Consider the following 18,152-nt stretch of genomic DNA (forward strand, 5'->3'; position numbering starts at 1 on the left):
CTTCGTAGCGTATTGAAATTAGTTTGCAGAGTAAATTTCGTCTTTCCATCTCCGTTTGATAAAATTTTGTGGGAATTTCGAGTTTCAAAAATCTGCTGGAGGCTCCAGAACTGCTCAAAACGGGTTGAAACAGTTTCCAATCGATTTGGCATGTCGAAAATATACGGGAAATCCCAAATTTTAGCTTTCTCGATCAATTTGATAAAATTTTGATTTTTTCCCTCATTTTTGGCCTAAATTTGATTTTCAAAAAATCACCAAAAATCGAAAAAGGCACTTAGCAATTGAAATTTTGAGAGGTGATGAATTTTTGCCTGATCTTTCGATCTACGTTTGTACAGTTTAAAAAATTTCGTGCAAGTCTTATGTTGGAATGCAAAATCTGCGATTTCGGCTGACCTGTCAATCAAAATGGCCGCCATTTTATAAGTAGGGCCACTTTTTTTTTAAAGACAAGGGCTAGCAATGTTCCTCAGGACTCCCCCTTTAAGAAAAAAGTTGCCCCGGAGGATCGGCAGAAGGGTGCAAGTTATGCTCCCCCCCCCCACTTCTTGAAAATTCGTAGCAGACATTTTCAGACCAATAATTTTCCAAAATTGAACACCAGACATAGTTGAGGCAGATGATAGTTATCTCAAAAAAACGCCCTAATCGATAGGAAATGGGTGGCTAGCCCTGTTCAGCACTCACACTGTCACATATGAAATGAAATTTTTTTGAACAGAGAATTTTTCAAAGCTCATTTCTTGAAGCAGGTATAGTTATGGTTAATTGTATATTAACGATTCATAAATAAACCAATATTGGTCTGAGAGGAGGATTAACGAGCTGTTATTGACTATATAAGCGAATAAACTGTAAAAAAGAAATACGATTTTTATCGCGATATATTATACTCGCCTTCGAAATGAATCGAAGGGGGAACCCGGTGTAGGAATTTTCTAAAGCGACATTCGACTTCAAACCATTTTCTCGTGCGAATGGATTATTTCTACACATAAAAAAAACGAGGGAGGGAGGAAGAGCGAAAACGAGCAAAAAAGGCGCGAATTATCTTCGATAAAGTTAGTTGGCTTATTGGGTAGGAAAAGTTGGATTGCGTTCAAACAATAAATAAAGAACTTGCTTAAAAACCGATACATAAAGTAAATCTAAACACCGAGATCGTTTCAAACCGTAGTGTATTATCACATTTTAATGAAACCATTGTCTTACTCTATTGCCAAGAATGCAAATGAAACGTTCAAATTTAATGAGGCTTTGTGCAATTCGTGTCGTTACAAAATTTCGAGAGTATATTTTGCCAAAATTTAATAAAGTTTGTGTTTTCCATTTCGTTAATAAAAAAATAAATTACAAGCGATTTGTTTTCTTTCTATAAAATGTATTTAATGAAATTTTTGTCACTTAAATGGCCCCGTGTTTCTTTTCTTCTTTCTTTTTGCATAAAAAAAGAAACAATTTTGGTAGAAAAAAAAAGAAAAAAAAAAGGTGTTTGAAAGATTTCCCTCGTTTTCTTTTTTTTTACACCTCTGCTTTTTTTTCTACAATTCGCGCAAAAAGAACAGAAAAAAGCGCCTCGAGCAACACGGTTTCATTAACTCGAAATATTAAATATATCGATAAGTTTCCCTTTTAGATATGTGTAGTATGTGCCTATATACAAATGATATATGTTTCGATATAACTAAAAAAAAACTTTCGTTTCCCCTTCGAGAAATCTGCGTACCTATCGAAGCAGGATACTCGTATAATATATTTTTTTAAACCGCCACTAGTCGTTTATACAGTAAGAAAAAAAAAGTCGAAGTAGAAAAAAAAAGTTTTACATCTACTTTGTAAAGCCTTTCACCTATATACGACACACCGGATTGTAAAATCCTTTAATCTGACAAAGAAGGTTACGAGTAAAGTGAGGAAAGGGAAGTAAAGCAGAAAAGAAGTATAAGAAAGAAAAAGAAATAGAAGTACTTACCTAAGATTATCCAAAAGCGCTTTATCTCTTGTGAAATTCTCTAAATTTACGATAAAACTTTGTTTCGTGTTCTTTAAAGAACGTATATTAAATTGCACGTTACCTCGCTTCGCGCATCCTCCCCCCCTCCTCTTGCCTTGTTATTCTCCTCATTCCATTCGCATAGCAAAAAAAAAAAATACTACAAGAAAAAATTGACGTGGAAAAAAACTCTCAGCAACCAGAGAAAGAGCTAAAAGAATAAAAATACGTATACAAGTTTGCCAAACAAAAATGTTTCAAAAGAGAAAATTATCGAAAATATTATTCCGCTCGAGAATAACCAACATACTTCGTCTATTTCCTACCTACGCTCGTACCTCTTTTTTTCCTTCGCTATTTTCAGCGAAAAAAAAGTTTTTTTCATCTTAATTAAAAGTAAAGAAAAAAAAATGCAAAAAAAACACAAGCATTTGTGAAAATATTTTTTATGCCGACGGTTTAAAGAATTATATAATTAAAAAGAAAATGAAAGAGAACTTTGAAAACATTTTCATGCTTAGGAACTCGCTATTCGAGTATTTATGTACTGTATATCGAGACGATAACGCCAAACAAAGTTAATTTCGAATTAACACTGAAAAGTTAACAAAAGTAATGATGCCGGAGAACTCGCAGCTCGACGAAAGTCTTTGTATATAAGAATATCATCGTCGCAATTACTATAACGCTATACGTCATGCAGATATATACAAATTATCAAACCATCTAAATAACGTTACCCGGCTTAAATTTATCCTTTCGCGTGCTTTATTCGAGAAATAAGGGGGAAAAATTAACAACGCTTTAGTTTCGAAATGAGGAAAAAAAACTATGCTTTAGGTTTGGAAGTGTAATAAATGTACCAATTCGTTGTGGATGAATATACTCGTTAGTTGCTGGGAAATTGTTATACTTTGCGTTGGTAGGTCAATTTTATGGCCTCAGTTGATCTAAAATTTTAGCCCATTGCTTTAAAATGGACCCGATTTATATGAAATTCTAAATGTATGCACGAGAAGCACAGATCGGTAAACTTTTATTCAGAATCAAAATCGCTCAATATCACAATTTATTTCAATGTGAATTCGAACTACTTGAAAATTCGAAACGAATAACGAAATCACAAAAACTTACCATAATGGAAATTCCTTTTGATAATAAAATTTATGCACTCACCTGAAACAAACAAATAAAGATTTCAATTAGTTGATTAGTAATGAATTTGTTGAATAAATATCCATGTAAAACAATCTAGAAATTATCCTTAAAGTTTACTAAAAATTATTCTCATAAAATGTGTAACATTTGTAACAATTGCTCACACAGGACAAAACAAAATACATTGCGCAACAAGTGCTTAACCCTTAAAGACCCAGGCTAATCCTGAGATGTTGGGTGAAAATGCTTTCAATTTCCTGAATTAGGTCATCACAAGCATCACTTTAACCCACAGTTTGCCCCCCAACCCCTCAAAGCCGTCTCGTAAAAGCCGTACCGATTTATTTAATTTTCCTTGAAAACCGAGAAAGCAAAAACCCCAATGAGGTCAATCATGGAACTGAATGATATAGTATCATTAGGTGTACTGAATGAGTGAAAGTATATCGCCAAAGAACACCCCACCCCTTTTTGGGGGGCAAATTTTCAAAAAAGTTGGGATAAAAAAATTGGACCCATGCTCCATTTTTGGATAAACATATTGATGGTAGACCCTTCACAAAATGAAATCATGAAAGGTGTGAAAATGGTGGACCAGAGCGATTTTTTGAAAATTTGATTCGCTTGTCTCGATAAAAACCCGAAAAAACAGAGCATGAATACGCAAAGTACATAATATGGGAAATATTATCAAGTAGGTTTGAAATGACAGAAACAAGAATTGAAAGGAACACAGATGCTTTTAACAGCACATAAGTTCAGATAATCTACAATCCACCCATCAAATCTGTTTATCACTCCGTGGATATTCTTTCTCGATATTTGTCACCAAATAGTTACATCCTACAAAGGTTAGCAGTACGATTGTTTTTCTGCAGAAATATCGAAATAGGTTTATCTACCACTTTGAAAAGCTTTACACAGTCAAATTGCAGCACTCCCTGGCATTTCATAATGTTCAAGCATTCATGAAGAAGTCACTATCCCTCCTCGATCATAGATAATGTAGTTCTACGTCATGAAAATTGCACGAGCAGAAGTCGTTGTTTATAATCATGAGATTGTGTCTAGCTTATGACTACAGGATTCAGGGGATTTGAGATTCAGTAAAAAGCTTTCAACTGTTGTTCAACCAGAACTCTGAACTTTTGAATGTTTTGAGAAATTCCTGCTGAAGTTGATATTCTTTCTCGATATTTGTCAACAAATAATTACATCCCGCAAAAGGTTAGTGGTACGATTGTTTTTCTGCAGAAGTATCGAAATAGGCTTATCTACCACTTTGAAAAGCTTTACACTGTCAAATTGCAGCTCTTTCTGGCATTTCATAATGTTGAAGCATTCATGAAGAAGTCACTATCCCTCCTCGATCATTGATAGTGTAGTTCAACATCATGAAATATCATGATTGGAAACAACAAATTCTGCGCAAGCAATATTCAAGATGTACAACTTCACTATCAATGATCGGGGAGGGATAGTGACTTCTTCATGAATGCTTCAACATTATGAAATGCCAGAAAGAGCTGCAATTTGACAGTGTAAAGCTTTTCAAAGTGGTAGATAAGCCTATTTCGATACTTCTGCAGAAAAACAATCGTACCACTAACCTTTTGCGGGATGTAATTATTTGTTGACAAATATCGAGAAAGAATATCAACTTCAGCAGGAATTTCTCAAAACATTCAAAAGTTCAGAGTTGTGGTTGAACAACAGTTGAAAGCTTTTTACTGAATCTCAAATCCCCTGAATCCTGTAGTCATAAGCTAGACACAATCTCATGATTATAAACAACGACTTCTGCTCGTGCAATTTTCATGACGTAGAACTACATTATCTATGATCGAGGAGGGATAGTGACTTCTTCATGAATGCTTGAACATTATGAAATGCCAGGGAGTGCTGCAATTTGACTGTGTAAAGCTTTTCAAAGTGGTAGATAAACCTATTTCGATATTTCTGCAGAAAAACAATCGTACTGCTAACCTTTGTAGGATGTAACTATTTGGTGACAAATATCGAGAAAGAATATCCACGGAGTGATAAACAGATTTGATGGGTGGATTGTAGATTATCTGAACTTATGTGCTGTTAAAAGCATCTGTGTTCCTTTCAATTCTTGTTTCTGTCATTTCAAACCTACTTGATAATATTTCCCATATTATGTACTTTGCGTATTCATGCTCTGTTTTTTCGGGTTTTTATCGAGACAAGCGAATCAAATTTTCAAAAAATCGCTCTGGTCCACCATTTTCACACCTTTCATGATTTCATTTTGTGAAGGGTCTACCATCAATATGTTTATCCAAAAATGGAGCATGGGTCCAATTTTTTTATCCCAACTTTTTTGAAAATTTGCCCCCCAAAAAGGGGTGGGGTGTTCTTTGGCGATATACTTTCACTCATTCAGTACACCTAATGATACTATATCATTCAGTTCCATGATTGACCTCATTGGGGTTTTTGCTTTCTCGGTTTTCAAGGAAAATTAAATAAATCGGTACGGCTTTTACGAGACGGCTTTGAGGGGTTGGGGGGCAAACTGTGGGTTAAAGTGATGCTTGTGATGACCTAATTCAGGAAATTGAAAGCATTTTCACCCAACATCTCAGGATTAGCCTGGGTCTTTAAGGGTTAAATTGCGCCAAATTAAAAAAATTGTGCAAAATTGTTAAAAGCTGCGCAAAATTTGAAAAAATACACACCACAAAATTTAAACATCAACTTGAAAAATTTCAAAACAATTGCTTGAGTTGAAACTGCATACGTACAACGTGCAACAATTTGTTTGAATTAAAATTTATAAAATCGTGTAAAATTTTAAAACTTGTGCAAAACGTGCACAAATTGTGTAAGATTCGTAAAAATTCAAAAACTGTACAAAATTTTTAAAAAATGCAAAAATTGGGCAAGAGTTTGTAAAAATGCAAAAATTGTGTAAAAAAAATTGCACAACCCGAAAAAGTTGACTACTAACTCAATAAATTGTAAAAACAACTGCTCCAAATTGCAATTTGAACTGAAACTACATATTATATTTACAACGTGCAACAATATTGCTTATCTAAATTAAACAAAAATTTCTAAAATTGTGCAAAATTAAAAAATTGCACAAAATTTGTCAACAGAAATATGCAAATACATATATGCAAAATTTGCCAAAAAAAATAAGTATACAAAAATTGTGCAAAATTGGGAAAAACACAAAAATTGAGCAAAATTTGCACAAATTGTAAAAATGTAACAATTTTGCCAAATTTGCACAAATGCAAAAATTTTGCACCAAAAATGAGCACAAATTGTGCAACATTTTGCACCAAAAATGTGCACAAATTGTGCAAAATTTAAAAAATTGCATAACATTTGCAACAAAAAATTGCACAATCTGAAAAGGTTGACCACCAACTCAAACACTTGTAAAAACAAGTGCTTCAAATTGCAATTTGAACTAAAATTATTTATAATGTGCAACAATATTGGCAATCTACATTAAACAAAAATTTCTAAAATTTTTGCAAAATTAAAAAAATTGCGCGAAAATAAAAAATTGGCCAAAGTTTGTAAAAAAAAAAATGCAAAAATATGCAAGATTTGCAAACAAAAATATACAAAAACTGTGCAAAATTGGCAAAAAAAACACAAAAATTGTGCAAAATTGGCAAAAAAAAATACAAAAATTGTGCAAAATTGGCACCAATGCAAAAATTGTGCAAAATTTGACAAATGCGACAATTGTGTCAAATTTTTGGCAAAAAAAGAGCAAAAATTGTGCAATTTTTTTTTTACATTCACAAATTGTGCAAAATTTGCAAACTTGCTCATTTTCAAAAAAAAAATATTGCACAAACTGAAAAAAAAAAACCTAAAAAATTGTACAAACAGCTGCTCAAATTGCAATACAATGATTGCTTGAATTGAAACTGCTCACAACATGCAATAAATTACTCAAAATATTAAACAAAAATTGCTGAATTTCAGCAAAAACCATAGATAGATATTCAAAAAGGCGCGGCAGTGGCCTGAATTGAGCAACAATAGTATGACAAAAAAATTGTTGAAATGGTGTTAAAATTATTGTTGATGATGGAGCAACAATTTCTTAAATTGTACAACAAGTGCACAGAGCATAGAAAAATGCATCAAATGGACATGTAAATCGTTTAAAAACAAGATGAAAGTCGAGGAGAAATTGAAAAAATTCGTTTTCTGGTCAAAAAATATGATGTTTTATTTTACCTTATTTGGCAGCGAAACTTCTAAAAGTCATCATTTTTGCAATTTTACTCTGAATTGATGACGATATGTACAATTGAACAAAATGCATGAAAACATACCACAATGAGCAACTTTTAAAGCAACCAATAACACAGATCAAAATAGAAAATGCCTATTGAAATTCGTCAGGTAATTCCTACATATGTACTTATAGGTACCTATTATTTTTAAAGCTAGGCACGAGAAAAATAATTAAAATTCTATCTAGTCAAAAAAACTATTTTTTTTTTTCAAATTAATTTTTTTTACTTTTTATTATTTTGACAGAAAATCTGAGTCAACAATCCGTTTTATGAAAAAAGTAATAATGAACTAAATTTTAGAACGTGGAATTGTCCACTAAGGAACCGAATTACTTGGAGTTTTTTCTACAGAGTTAGCTTTTGAGATATTTTTGCTTCAAGTTCAAAAAGTAATTTTTTTCTTATGAATAAAAAAAAAACAAAATAAAATAATTACAGGTATCTGGCATGATAGGTAAATAAAAAAGGAGAAATTTTATTAAAATGAGTATTTTTTGGAACCGCAATGAAAATTCAAAAAATTTCAAAAAAATCAACATCACAATTTTCAGGTAAAATAAGCTGAAAAAGAGGGGAAATAAATCAAATAGATATTTCAAAATTCTATTTAAAAAATGATTCTGCAGCTGCGGTTGATCAGTGCCTTCCACTTGATGAGGCTGCAAATTGAACAGCACAACTGTAAGCATGTTTGCTGATTCAAAACTTGAAGGCATAAATTAATTATTTTCTTTACTCGTATTACATGAGTTATAATATTGCAGACCTCAACTGCCAAGACTTGATAACTTTCAAAAAAAATTAATAGCTCATTGATATGCATTAATTTCAGTATTTTACTCCAAAATAATAAATTTTTCACTCACAGGCAACGACTCGATTGAAAGTAGACCAATAAAAAAAATACGAAATTCTAAACTTTACAACACCTTTTAAAATACATTTTTCACCTTTTCGAGCTATTTTTAAACACCATAAAAGACTATAAATATTTTTTCAAACGATCGAATTCCTTCATCCAACACCTTTAAGAACCACTCAACATGCAACCAAGCGCAGGTATAAAGCTGAATAAAAGCTCATCAATCATTTACGCTTAATGCCAAGCTGGTGTTCTTTTCTTCTTTTTTTTTTCTTCCTCACTAAAACGTCTTTCTGATTATTTTGTAAATATATCGCAGCGAAAAAGTCTCGCGAATTGGAATACTTATATTTCATTTCCTTTTTCACGCCGAGTTCCAGCTCAGCACAAGCCACCACCAAAACCGCCGAAGAAAAAACTTGTAATTATTTTAAACTGTTAGAATTAAAAGTCAGCAAGAGCTCGAGCGACAACGGAGAGAAAAAAATAATAAGATGTTGCTTCGTCGTTTTAGCAACGTCAAAGATGAAAAAAAAAATTAATAACTTTCGTTTCAGAAATTTTTACAAAAAGATGTAAAAAAACACGCGAGGCGAGAGCGAGTTAATTAAACAAACAACAACAACAACAGTAAAAATGACATAGTGTAAATACTTATGTAGTGAATATCTCGGGTATATATTTTATTCTGGGTAAAAAATTCAACCTCGGTTTACCACCACAATCACGTAAAATTGATACGAATATTAAAAGATCGAACGTTTGCTGGGTTATTTGGAAGCTGCCACTTCTTAATAGATATTTCATTTGTTTATTTTCAAAGTGTTGGAAAAATATATCGAATGATTTTCCGCAGTTGTAAATAAATTCGATTTGTTTGGTCCTCGTGTATGGTACTCGTATATAGGTAGGTATGTATTTGTTACGTCTACCTTCATTTACATGTGCACCATTGTTTACACATATCGAGAAGAAATTTCAATTCTTGTACGTTAAAAATAACACCGATATGTATTTTCAAAGAGTTCGAGTATTGTATTCGAATATCTATTTCTATTCGTCGTACTCGTGTATCTATTTCCCTCGTAGCTCGTAGCTTGAAAAAAAACCAACAATACTCGTACATCTCGCTTAAATGTAACAAAAAAATACGATATTTTACCACATATTTATAGTAACTCAATTTTTCGTATTTTTTTCTCTCTTGTTACAGAAATGGGCATATGCTTACTCATCGACATAAAAAACCATTCGAATGTAAAGCAGATGGCTGTGGAAAATCATACTGCGACGCTCGTTCGTTACGAAGACACACCGAAAATCATCATTTACACCCTTCATTACCAATAGCCCCGCCAACCATATCCGTCCAAGAAGTGATTTCAAATACGTCAAATATACCCTCTTGTATACACTACGCACCGAAAGGCTCGCAATCATTCCAAAAGAGTAATATTAACTCGACTGTAAAGTTACCAAAAACATCCGCAAACGGCGAAAAATCAATAATTCCAAAATCCGCAAATCAAACATCCAATTCTTCAGAGAATTCCGATGATACCAAGGTAAGTTTCTACATCTACAACTATACCAGCAGCCAATTTTAGGCCTTATTTTATCTCGCGTGTGCGTGCGTTTATACTAGAGTTTTTTTTTCCCTGTGAAGTGGAATTAATCCCCCTAACACGCTTTATTGAATAATATTTGCGACCCTTTTCGATATTATGTAAATTTACCAAAATTTACATATGGAAATTCTAATTAAAAATTTCGCAAAAAAATATACGTACTATCTACCTCGTTGTATCAAGTATAACGCGCGAATTCAGCGTTTCTGCGGGTACTGATTTTTGTATAGTGATGATGGTGGTGGCAGGGAAGAGGGTGAGATAATTTTGGTGAAAATCTTTTTTTAAGACTTGAAACAGTGGAAGAAGAATATTTTCAAGTATATTGAACTGCCTACGTGTTTATATTTGTGGGGAAAATTAATATAAGGTCGTTAAACTATGGATTTTGATTACGACGACCCATCATTAAAAAGTGGTCAGACTGGATTCACGGTTGATTGATGGTTATGTAATGGTGCATGAAAATGATGACACATGGCCCCACTCAAAAACATCGAGGATAATTACCATAATATGTGTTTCATTTTTATTATTGTGATTTAAGAATGTAATTATCAACATGCAAAATAATTTGATTGTGATGAAAAATTCAAATTTTAAAAAAATTATGAAATCTAAAATTTTTTACCAAAAGCATGATAAGGCATATTGGACTTGGGACAGCGCAACCTGAAAATTTCAACTTTGATCCAAAAAATTTGATGTCATTCTTCCTTCATTAGATTACAAAGCTATCAATCAATATTCCTTCTTTAGATTTTGAAAATACATACATAAGGGAGAAAAAAATTCCAAAAAAATGTTCAATACAATGTGACTCTCATGATGTGTATTAATTACTCATATTCATCTTTTCTCATGATTTTGGACGCATTGAATCCACAAAACCATGCCTTTATTTTTTTGATTTTATCCTCCTCCTACAGTCTACCTCAGATTCAAGTCATTTTTTTCAAAAATGTCAAGTTTTCAACTTGAAAAACATCTTGCGCAGTACGCAAGATCAACCGACTTTGCTCTGTTAAAAATAAAAATAAAAAAATTATCAAAAGTCACTGGCTATTTACCAAAAACTTTTACCATATAAAAAAATCCCCCAGCAATGTTCCAAAATTTTTGACCGATTTATCGGAAAAGTAAAAATTACCCCACCAATTAACCAAAAGTTACCAATTAACCAAAATTTACCAATTTACCAAAATTTACCAATTTACCAAAATTTACCAATTTACCAAACTTTACCAATTTACCAAAAGTTACCAATTTACCAAAATTTACCAATTTACCAAAATTTACCAATTTACCCAAATTTACCAATTTACCAAAATTTACCAATTTACCAAAAATAACCCCAGCAATTTACCAACATTTACCTCAGTAATTTACCAGACATTACCCACTAATTTACCAATTTTTCAATTTACCAAAAATTACCCCAGCAATTTACCAACTTTTACCTCAGTAATTTACCAGACATTTCCTCACTAATTTACCAATTTTTTACCGACTTTTATTATAATTACCCCAGTAATTTAATACCAAAGGTTTTTACCAACTTACCAAAATTTACCAATTTACCAAAAATAATTCCAGCAATTTACCAACATTTACCTCAGTAATTTACCAGACATTACCCCACTAATTTGCTAATTTTTTATTACCCCAGTAATTTACTTCCAAAGGTTGACACAAATTCAACAAAATAAATTACCCCACTAATTTAACAATACCACAAAATTACCACAACAATTTACTAAAATTTACCAATTTACCAAAAATTACCCCAGTAATTTACCAAAATTTTCAACCAACTTTATTGGAAAACTAAAAATTAACTCAGCAATTTACGAAAATTTATCATTTGGAATACCAATTTTACAAAAAATACGCCATTAATTTACCAAAACAAAAATTACCCAAGCAATTTACCAAAATTTTCGACCAACTTTAATTACGAGTAATTCACCAAAAATAACTAATCATTTTATTTACTAAAAATTTACTATTAATTCACCAAAAAAAAAATTATCAAAATTTACTGGCTATTTACCAAAAATTTAATGTTTTTTGTTAAAACAAAAATTACACTAGAAATTTTTGAAAAATTTTGATTTTTTGGCAAAAAAATTTTGGACGGATAAAATTAAGTAACAAAAAAATTAACAAAAAAATTAACAAAAAAATCGACAAAAAATTTTCTCCTCTTGACTCGCGCGGGATTCGAACACCCGACCTCCGGCGCACCAATCTGCAACCTACACACCCTAACCACCCCATCTGTTTGTTGGGGGTGAGCCGTTTGCGAGATATAAGGGTTTACACAAATTTCTGCTTATCCATAACGTTGAAACACACTTAAACGTTCATATCTCGTAAACGGCTGAATCGATTTCGACCAAATTAAAAATTTCTCTAGTTCAGTATCAAAGCAATATTTTGCCATCATCAGTTTCGACTTAAAGTTCGGAGCTTTTGAGTTCAGCGTGACACAAATTTATACATAAATTGATATACCTATATATCTATCTATATATAAATAAATATATATGTAAACTTATCTCGTTTTGCGCCATACGTCTTATCGTGATCAGCACACTCCAAAACGTCAAGAAAACCCACCCCCACCCAAATCCTCAACCATCATGACAAATACAATACCTTACTTTTCCGTTTCACGGCAAAGTCGGTAAAAAACTTGAAGGGGAAAATGATGTAATTTTTCTGATTTTGAAGCTCACTTCTCTCTATTCCCTGATGCTTGTACCGATTGGTCCAAAAATAATTATTTTTGAAGAAGGAAACACAAATATGTTGAATTTTAAGAATTTGGCATTAAGAAGTAAGGCCTGTCTATCTTTTGGATGTTGAATTTAAAATCGATGGATCGATTCCAATTTGATAAAAATCGATTGCTTTCTATTATTTAAAAAAATAAATTAATAAAATAAGAAATAGATCTTTTGATTTTTTTTCTAAATGATCAAACGATCACTCTTCAAGATCGAAATTTAAAATAGTACGTACCTACCTTCCTATCAATTTTCAAAAAATCGATAACTGTAAAAGGATGTAATTTTGGCAAACAAAATTAATACTTTACGAAAACGAATTTGAAGGGAATGATCACCTCTCATAATAAAAATCGTTAATCAACAAATCGATCAATCGAAAAAAAATCATTTTCAAAAGATCACTTCTTGAGAATATACAGTAGATTAGTAGGTAAGGTAAGAGTGTAATTTTGGTCAACTTTTTCACAAAAAAAAAAACGCACAAAAACAAAGATGAAACGAAACAATAAGTATACAAAACAAATAATAATTTTATAACCATGACCGATCACAAAAAATGGATTTTGGGGTTCGTTTTTAATTGATTTCCGAATATGATAAATTTTCGATAGAAGAGTCCATTTTTGAGACTAACTTTTCATTTCAAACGTAATCGATTATATGAGATCGAAAATCGAAAATGAATTACTTTTGGGCTCCGATTTAACGATTTTTGATGATTATCGACCTCTGATGGACAGATCTACTTGGAAATTGATTTTTAAAAATTGGAAGGAAATTCACCAAAATAATGATGCGAAAAACCCGGCTTCATTGAAACCAAAAATGGTATAATTCATGTGAATGACATGATCAATAATCAAGAATATCAATTTCATCGAGTCGATACTTTTGAGACCAATTTTCTCGAAAAATCGGAAAGTCGTTGATGATCAACTTTCAAAATGCAGGACGAGAATATACCATCAAAATATGTACTTATTAGGTAAATTTTCCCCAAAAAATTTAATATTAGACACAAAATAATACCTAGTATTTCATCGAAAATTTCTCAAAATGCATCTTCACTAGGTTGGATCGTTTGATCGTTGAATATATTTTTCTCAAATTTTAAAAACGTAGACGTTTCAGTGGTGGCAAAATTGGCTCAAATGTATGATCAGAAAATTTCAGACCTTCAGTCCTTAGAATTATTTATTTAATCATATTTGGATTTAAAATGAATAAAAAACACTCTCCTACTACGAGAAAAATAAAAGGGGCCGAAAAATTCAAGGAAAAAAAATGTATGCAGAGGTTTAAAAATACGTGGGTGATTTGCCCAAAAACAGTAAATTTTTGAGATTAGCAGTTTTTTCGTACTTTGGCCCTTTTTACTTTTTTGAAGACTAGAAAATAGTGGTTTTTATTCAATTTAACCCAAATTTGTATAATTGATGAATTTTAAAAAAATGAGAAAATTAACAGTGGCGTATTTTCTAAAATTTTGAAACTGTACACTATTAGCCCTTCTTAGGGTAGGACATTTGAAACTGTCTACACGTTCATTTCAGCTCATTTGGCCACCATTGAAATTTATACTTTTTCGAAATTCGAAAAAGAAATGTAAAAATGCCCCTTTTCAATGCTCACCATACCTAATGGTAAATAAGCATGGAAAATACCTACTTACTACTTCTTTCAAAAATCGATGGGTTTTGATTTCAAAAGAATTTCTGGAAAGTTTCTTTAAATCGATCAAAGAAGTGACGAGAGGAATTGATCCCAGTATAAAATTGGAGAAATTTCGTTACAGACTAAAAAAAATTCAAAATCGGAGAATCTGAAAGTTTGTTTGAGGCTCTAAACAAAATTTTAGCTTCCTACATTTGTATTGAAAATTCGATTCAATATTCGTACAGACTTTGCACCATGACAAAATCATACAGTTTTTTCTTCCGGTTGACAAAATAATAATCCAAGATTCGTTCAAATGTGTGAGCTGAAAACTATACCATTCGTTCTCTTTCCCGAATACAAATCACCCCCTCTCCCTTTTCACCATTCCATGTAATTTGATAGGTTATCGAAATATATAGAAATCACAACAAAAAAAATAGGCTACAAACTTGGTCAAGCCACACTATTCTTTCACTTCCGTTCCGCAAAAAAAAAAAAAAAAAAAAAAATGATCAAACATTAGTCCTATCCTATTTCGAACAACATTCTCTCTTGGTATACGTATATGACAAAACACGAAAAACTTTTCCATTATCAAGACTGCGGCATCAATACGATTGTGACAATTCAAAATTCATCTATCAAAAAACCACGTTTTGTAGGATGGCGCGGTAAAAAGTTACAACACGAATACGAGAAAAAAAACCAGGGCATAAGAGACAAAAAAAAATCCATACCATTTCGTAAAAATTCGCTACGTCGCAAAAGTACGAGTACAATAATACTACATAAAAGCCGCCAAAAAAGAGGCAAAACTACACAAACGGCAAATTTGGCTGAGCTGAAACGACCTCAAAAATACTAGCTTAGTCATTCTCTCCGCCCTTTTTCACAAATACAAAACATTCCCTCCTAATCAATCATATTTTAAAACGCTTGTTAATGCAACTTCCGCGCTCTCCAGAGAAATAGAGATGAGTTTTTAGTCACCAATGCCGCGGCGCTGTTATTTATTACACTCTATGATAACGACTCTCTTTTGGTTTCGTTTTAAATGGCTTCATTTTTTCGGCAAATTATTTATATATTTACGAAAATCGCCGTATACCGCGGGGAAGAGAAGAAAAAAAAACACCCGAACGATATCACTCGATTCATTAATTACGTGCTGGAAAATCTGTTCGAGATGACGTTGATTGTCCTTTTTTTTTTGTAGAATTATTTCGTGTATTTATTTATCGTGGTTTTTTTTTGATTTTTTTTTTTGGAAACGGGTATTTTAACGATGAGATTTATTAAGTCGAAATAACTTATCGGTATAGGATCTAGCTGTTTTATATTATGTTTCAGTGGTGTATAAAATGATTGGCACGTGACTTGTAAAAATTACTGTTTTTGATACTATATCAGAAGACCAAAGAGGTCACGTGAAGCGATGTAATAAAATTTCAAAATAGTTTTTTCTTGAAATAACAAAATTTATTTTTGAAAGCAGTAAACGAGAATGATTCTTTTGTAAAACCAAAGGAGTCTAATTTTACGAGGCATATAGCGCATTTTGATATCATAAAATTTTTAAAGAAAGCAAAAAAACTTTAAGAAATTGAAAGCTTAAAATTAGAGTCACATGCAATTTATAAACAAGAAAAATGTATCAAGAAAATTTGCAAAAATTGCAGGAAAACTATATATACTTAGTTGTATGATGGGTAGATGATGAAATTTCAAAAAAAAAAAAAATCCTCATATGTGGTTGAGGTTAATCATGTCCCTAAGTATACCTAAATTTTTCAAAAAAACCTTTCTTGTTGAATTTTTAAATTGAACAAAAAAATCACCAAAAAATTTCAAAGGCAGCTAAAACTGATTTTTGTAAATAAAAAATTCAGATTTTCCTCAGCTTTACTGAAAATTTTTTCTATTTTCTAGACCTATTGTAAATATTATTATATTTAGGTACCTACTTATGAAATGAACTATAAACTGACAAAGGAAAAGGGAGAATGTTGCATTAATTTCATCAAAAACCACCTGAGGTCAACTTCAAGCCACTTTTTTAAAAGTAATTTGATTTCAATTTTTCAATATTCAGATAAAAAATATAAATGAAATAATTGAAATAAAAAACCCCACTTTTAAACTGGGATCAATTCCTCTTGTCACTGCTTTGATTGATTCAAAGAAACTTTCCAGAAAAATTTCAAATGATGGCCAGATGAGCTGAAATTAACGCATAGAACCATGTATGAGATTAAAATTATTTGACGACAATTTGATTGGCCAGGAATGACATTACAGGTGCATTGTTTTGTTGATAAATGCATTTCATGTTTGGTTTCATCATGTAATTCTTTGAGAATGTATGGACTGATTCAATCTATCCAATCCATCATTTTCATCACACATTGTGCATCGATAACTTTGGTCCAATTTCAGCTAGCACTGCCGGATATGATACTATATTCATTATTGAAGACCATTTTACAAAATACATATATGAAATTATTTGCTCTAAAAGTTATGATCTTGACAAATATCATCAAACATATGCAGCACTTGACTGACAAATTTGGCTGTCCAAAAATTGTAGCAAATGATAACGGTATAGCCAATTTACTTCCAGATATTGGTGGAATTTTTGGAAAGAAAAGAATGTAATTGTCCGCCATACCTTGAGATATACTCCAAATTCAAATCCTGCTGAAAGAATTATGACCATGATTGGTTCAAGTACCTGAAAATATGCCAGTGATAAATGAAAGTCATGGTGTTGTATACGTACTTCTAGAGATCGAGAAAAGGTTCAACTTTACTGAGAGCTTGGTTACTGGCTGCATAACGTATGCAGTAGTTCAAAAAAGCTAGTTCTAGACAGGGTTGCGGAACGATAAAACAAAATGGTATCAGTATCGGTACGTGGTATTGGTATTTCAAATGTGGTGGCTAAAACGGTATTGGTTTTTCGGTTTTCATCAATTTCTACCTCAAAATTTTGGTTTTTGGTATCGGTTTTTCCAATTTTTGTGAATTTTATTTCGGTTTTCGGTTTTGGTATTGGTATTTTATCACTCAAAAATCAAGCTAATTACAGAACACTTTGGCTTAAAATTCAGAAATTGAGAGAGTAGTAGTATAAAAGTTGAAATGAGAATGAAATGAGAGGAAAATCAACAAAGAAAAGTGATCATTGAAATGAATAAACTCATTTTGTTTGATGTTGGAATTGTTTCATTTGCAGAAATATGGAAAAATGAGTACCAAAATACAGATTTTAAAATAATTTCGGTATTGGTTTTCGGTATTTTGTACCGATTTTGAAATTATATTGGTATTTTCTAAATCGGTTTTTCATTTGTCAACTTATTGGTATCGGTTTTCAGTTTTTTCAATTTTTTTCAAAAATTAGGCGGTTTTGCCGGTATTGGTTTTTTGGTATCGGTATTGTTCCGCAACCCTGGTTCTAGATACCAGGGCCGTATTTACGTATAGGCAGTATAGGCAGCTGCCTAGGGCGGCAAATTTTAGGGGGCGGCAGATTTTTGCTTTTGAAAAAAAAATAAATCGTATGAATTTGGCAAAAAGTACCAACGAAAATGTACAGATTTCTCAATTTTTACTTTATAAAACATGCAAAAATAGACGTTTTTTCGTTTCTTGAACCCATTTTTTCAAAAAAATTTTCGCTCTCGCTTCGCTCGAGCAGTAGATAATTTTATCTTTCTTCTTCTACAATTATCTCACACCTCGAAAGGTTCC

The 18,152-nt window shown here is 31.8% G+C and overlaps 1 protein-coding gene across 3 annotated transcripts in view; it reads left to right on the top strand.

The window, feature by feature from the left end:
* LOC135850029 (uncharacterized) overlaps positions 1-18,152 on the top strand; it is a 224,180-nt gene that overhangs the window by 175,893 nt on the left and 30,135 nt on the right. For all 3 annotated transcript variants that reach the window (XM_065370716.1, XM_065370717.1, XM_065370719.1), the window contains exon 7: positions 9,528-9,879. In XM_065370716.1, coding sequence (XP_065226788.1) covers positions 9,528-9,879 — 352 coding nt within the window. The remainder of the gene's footprint in view (positions 1-9,527; positions 9,880-18,152) is intronic.

This window comes from Planococcus citri, chromosome 1 (assembly GCF_950023065.1).
Source record: "Planococcus citri chromosome 1, ihPlaCitr1.1, whole genome shotgun sequence".
Lineage (NCBI taxonomy): Eukaryota > Metazoa > Arthropoda > Insecta > Hemiptera > Pseudococcidae > Planococcus > Planococcus citri.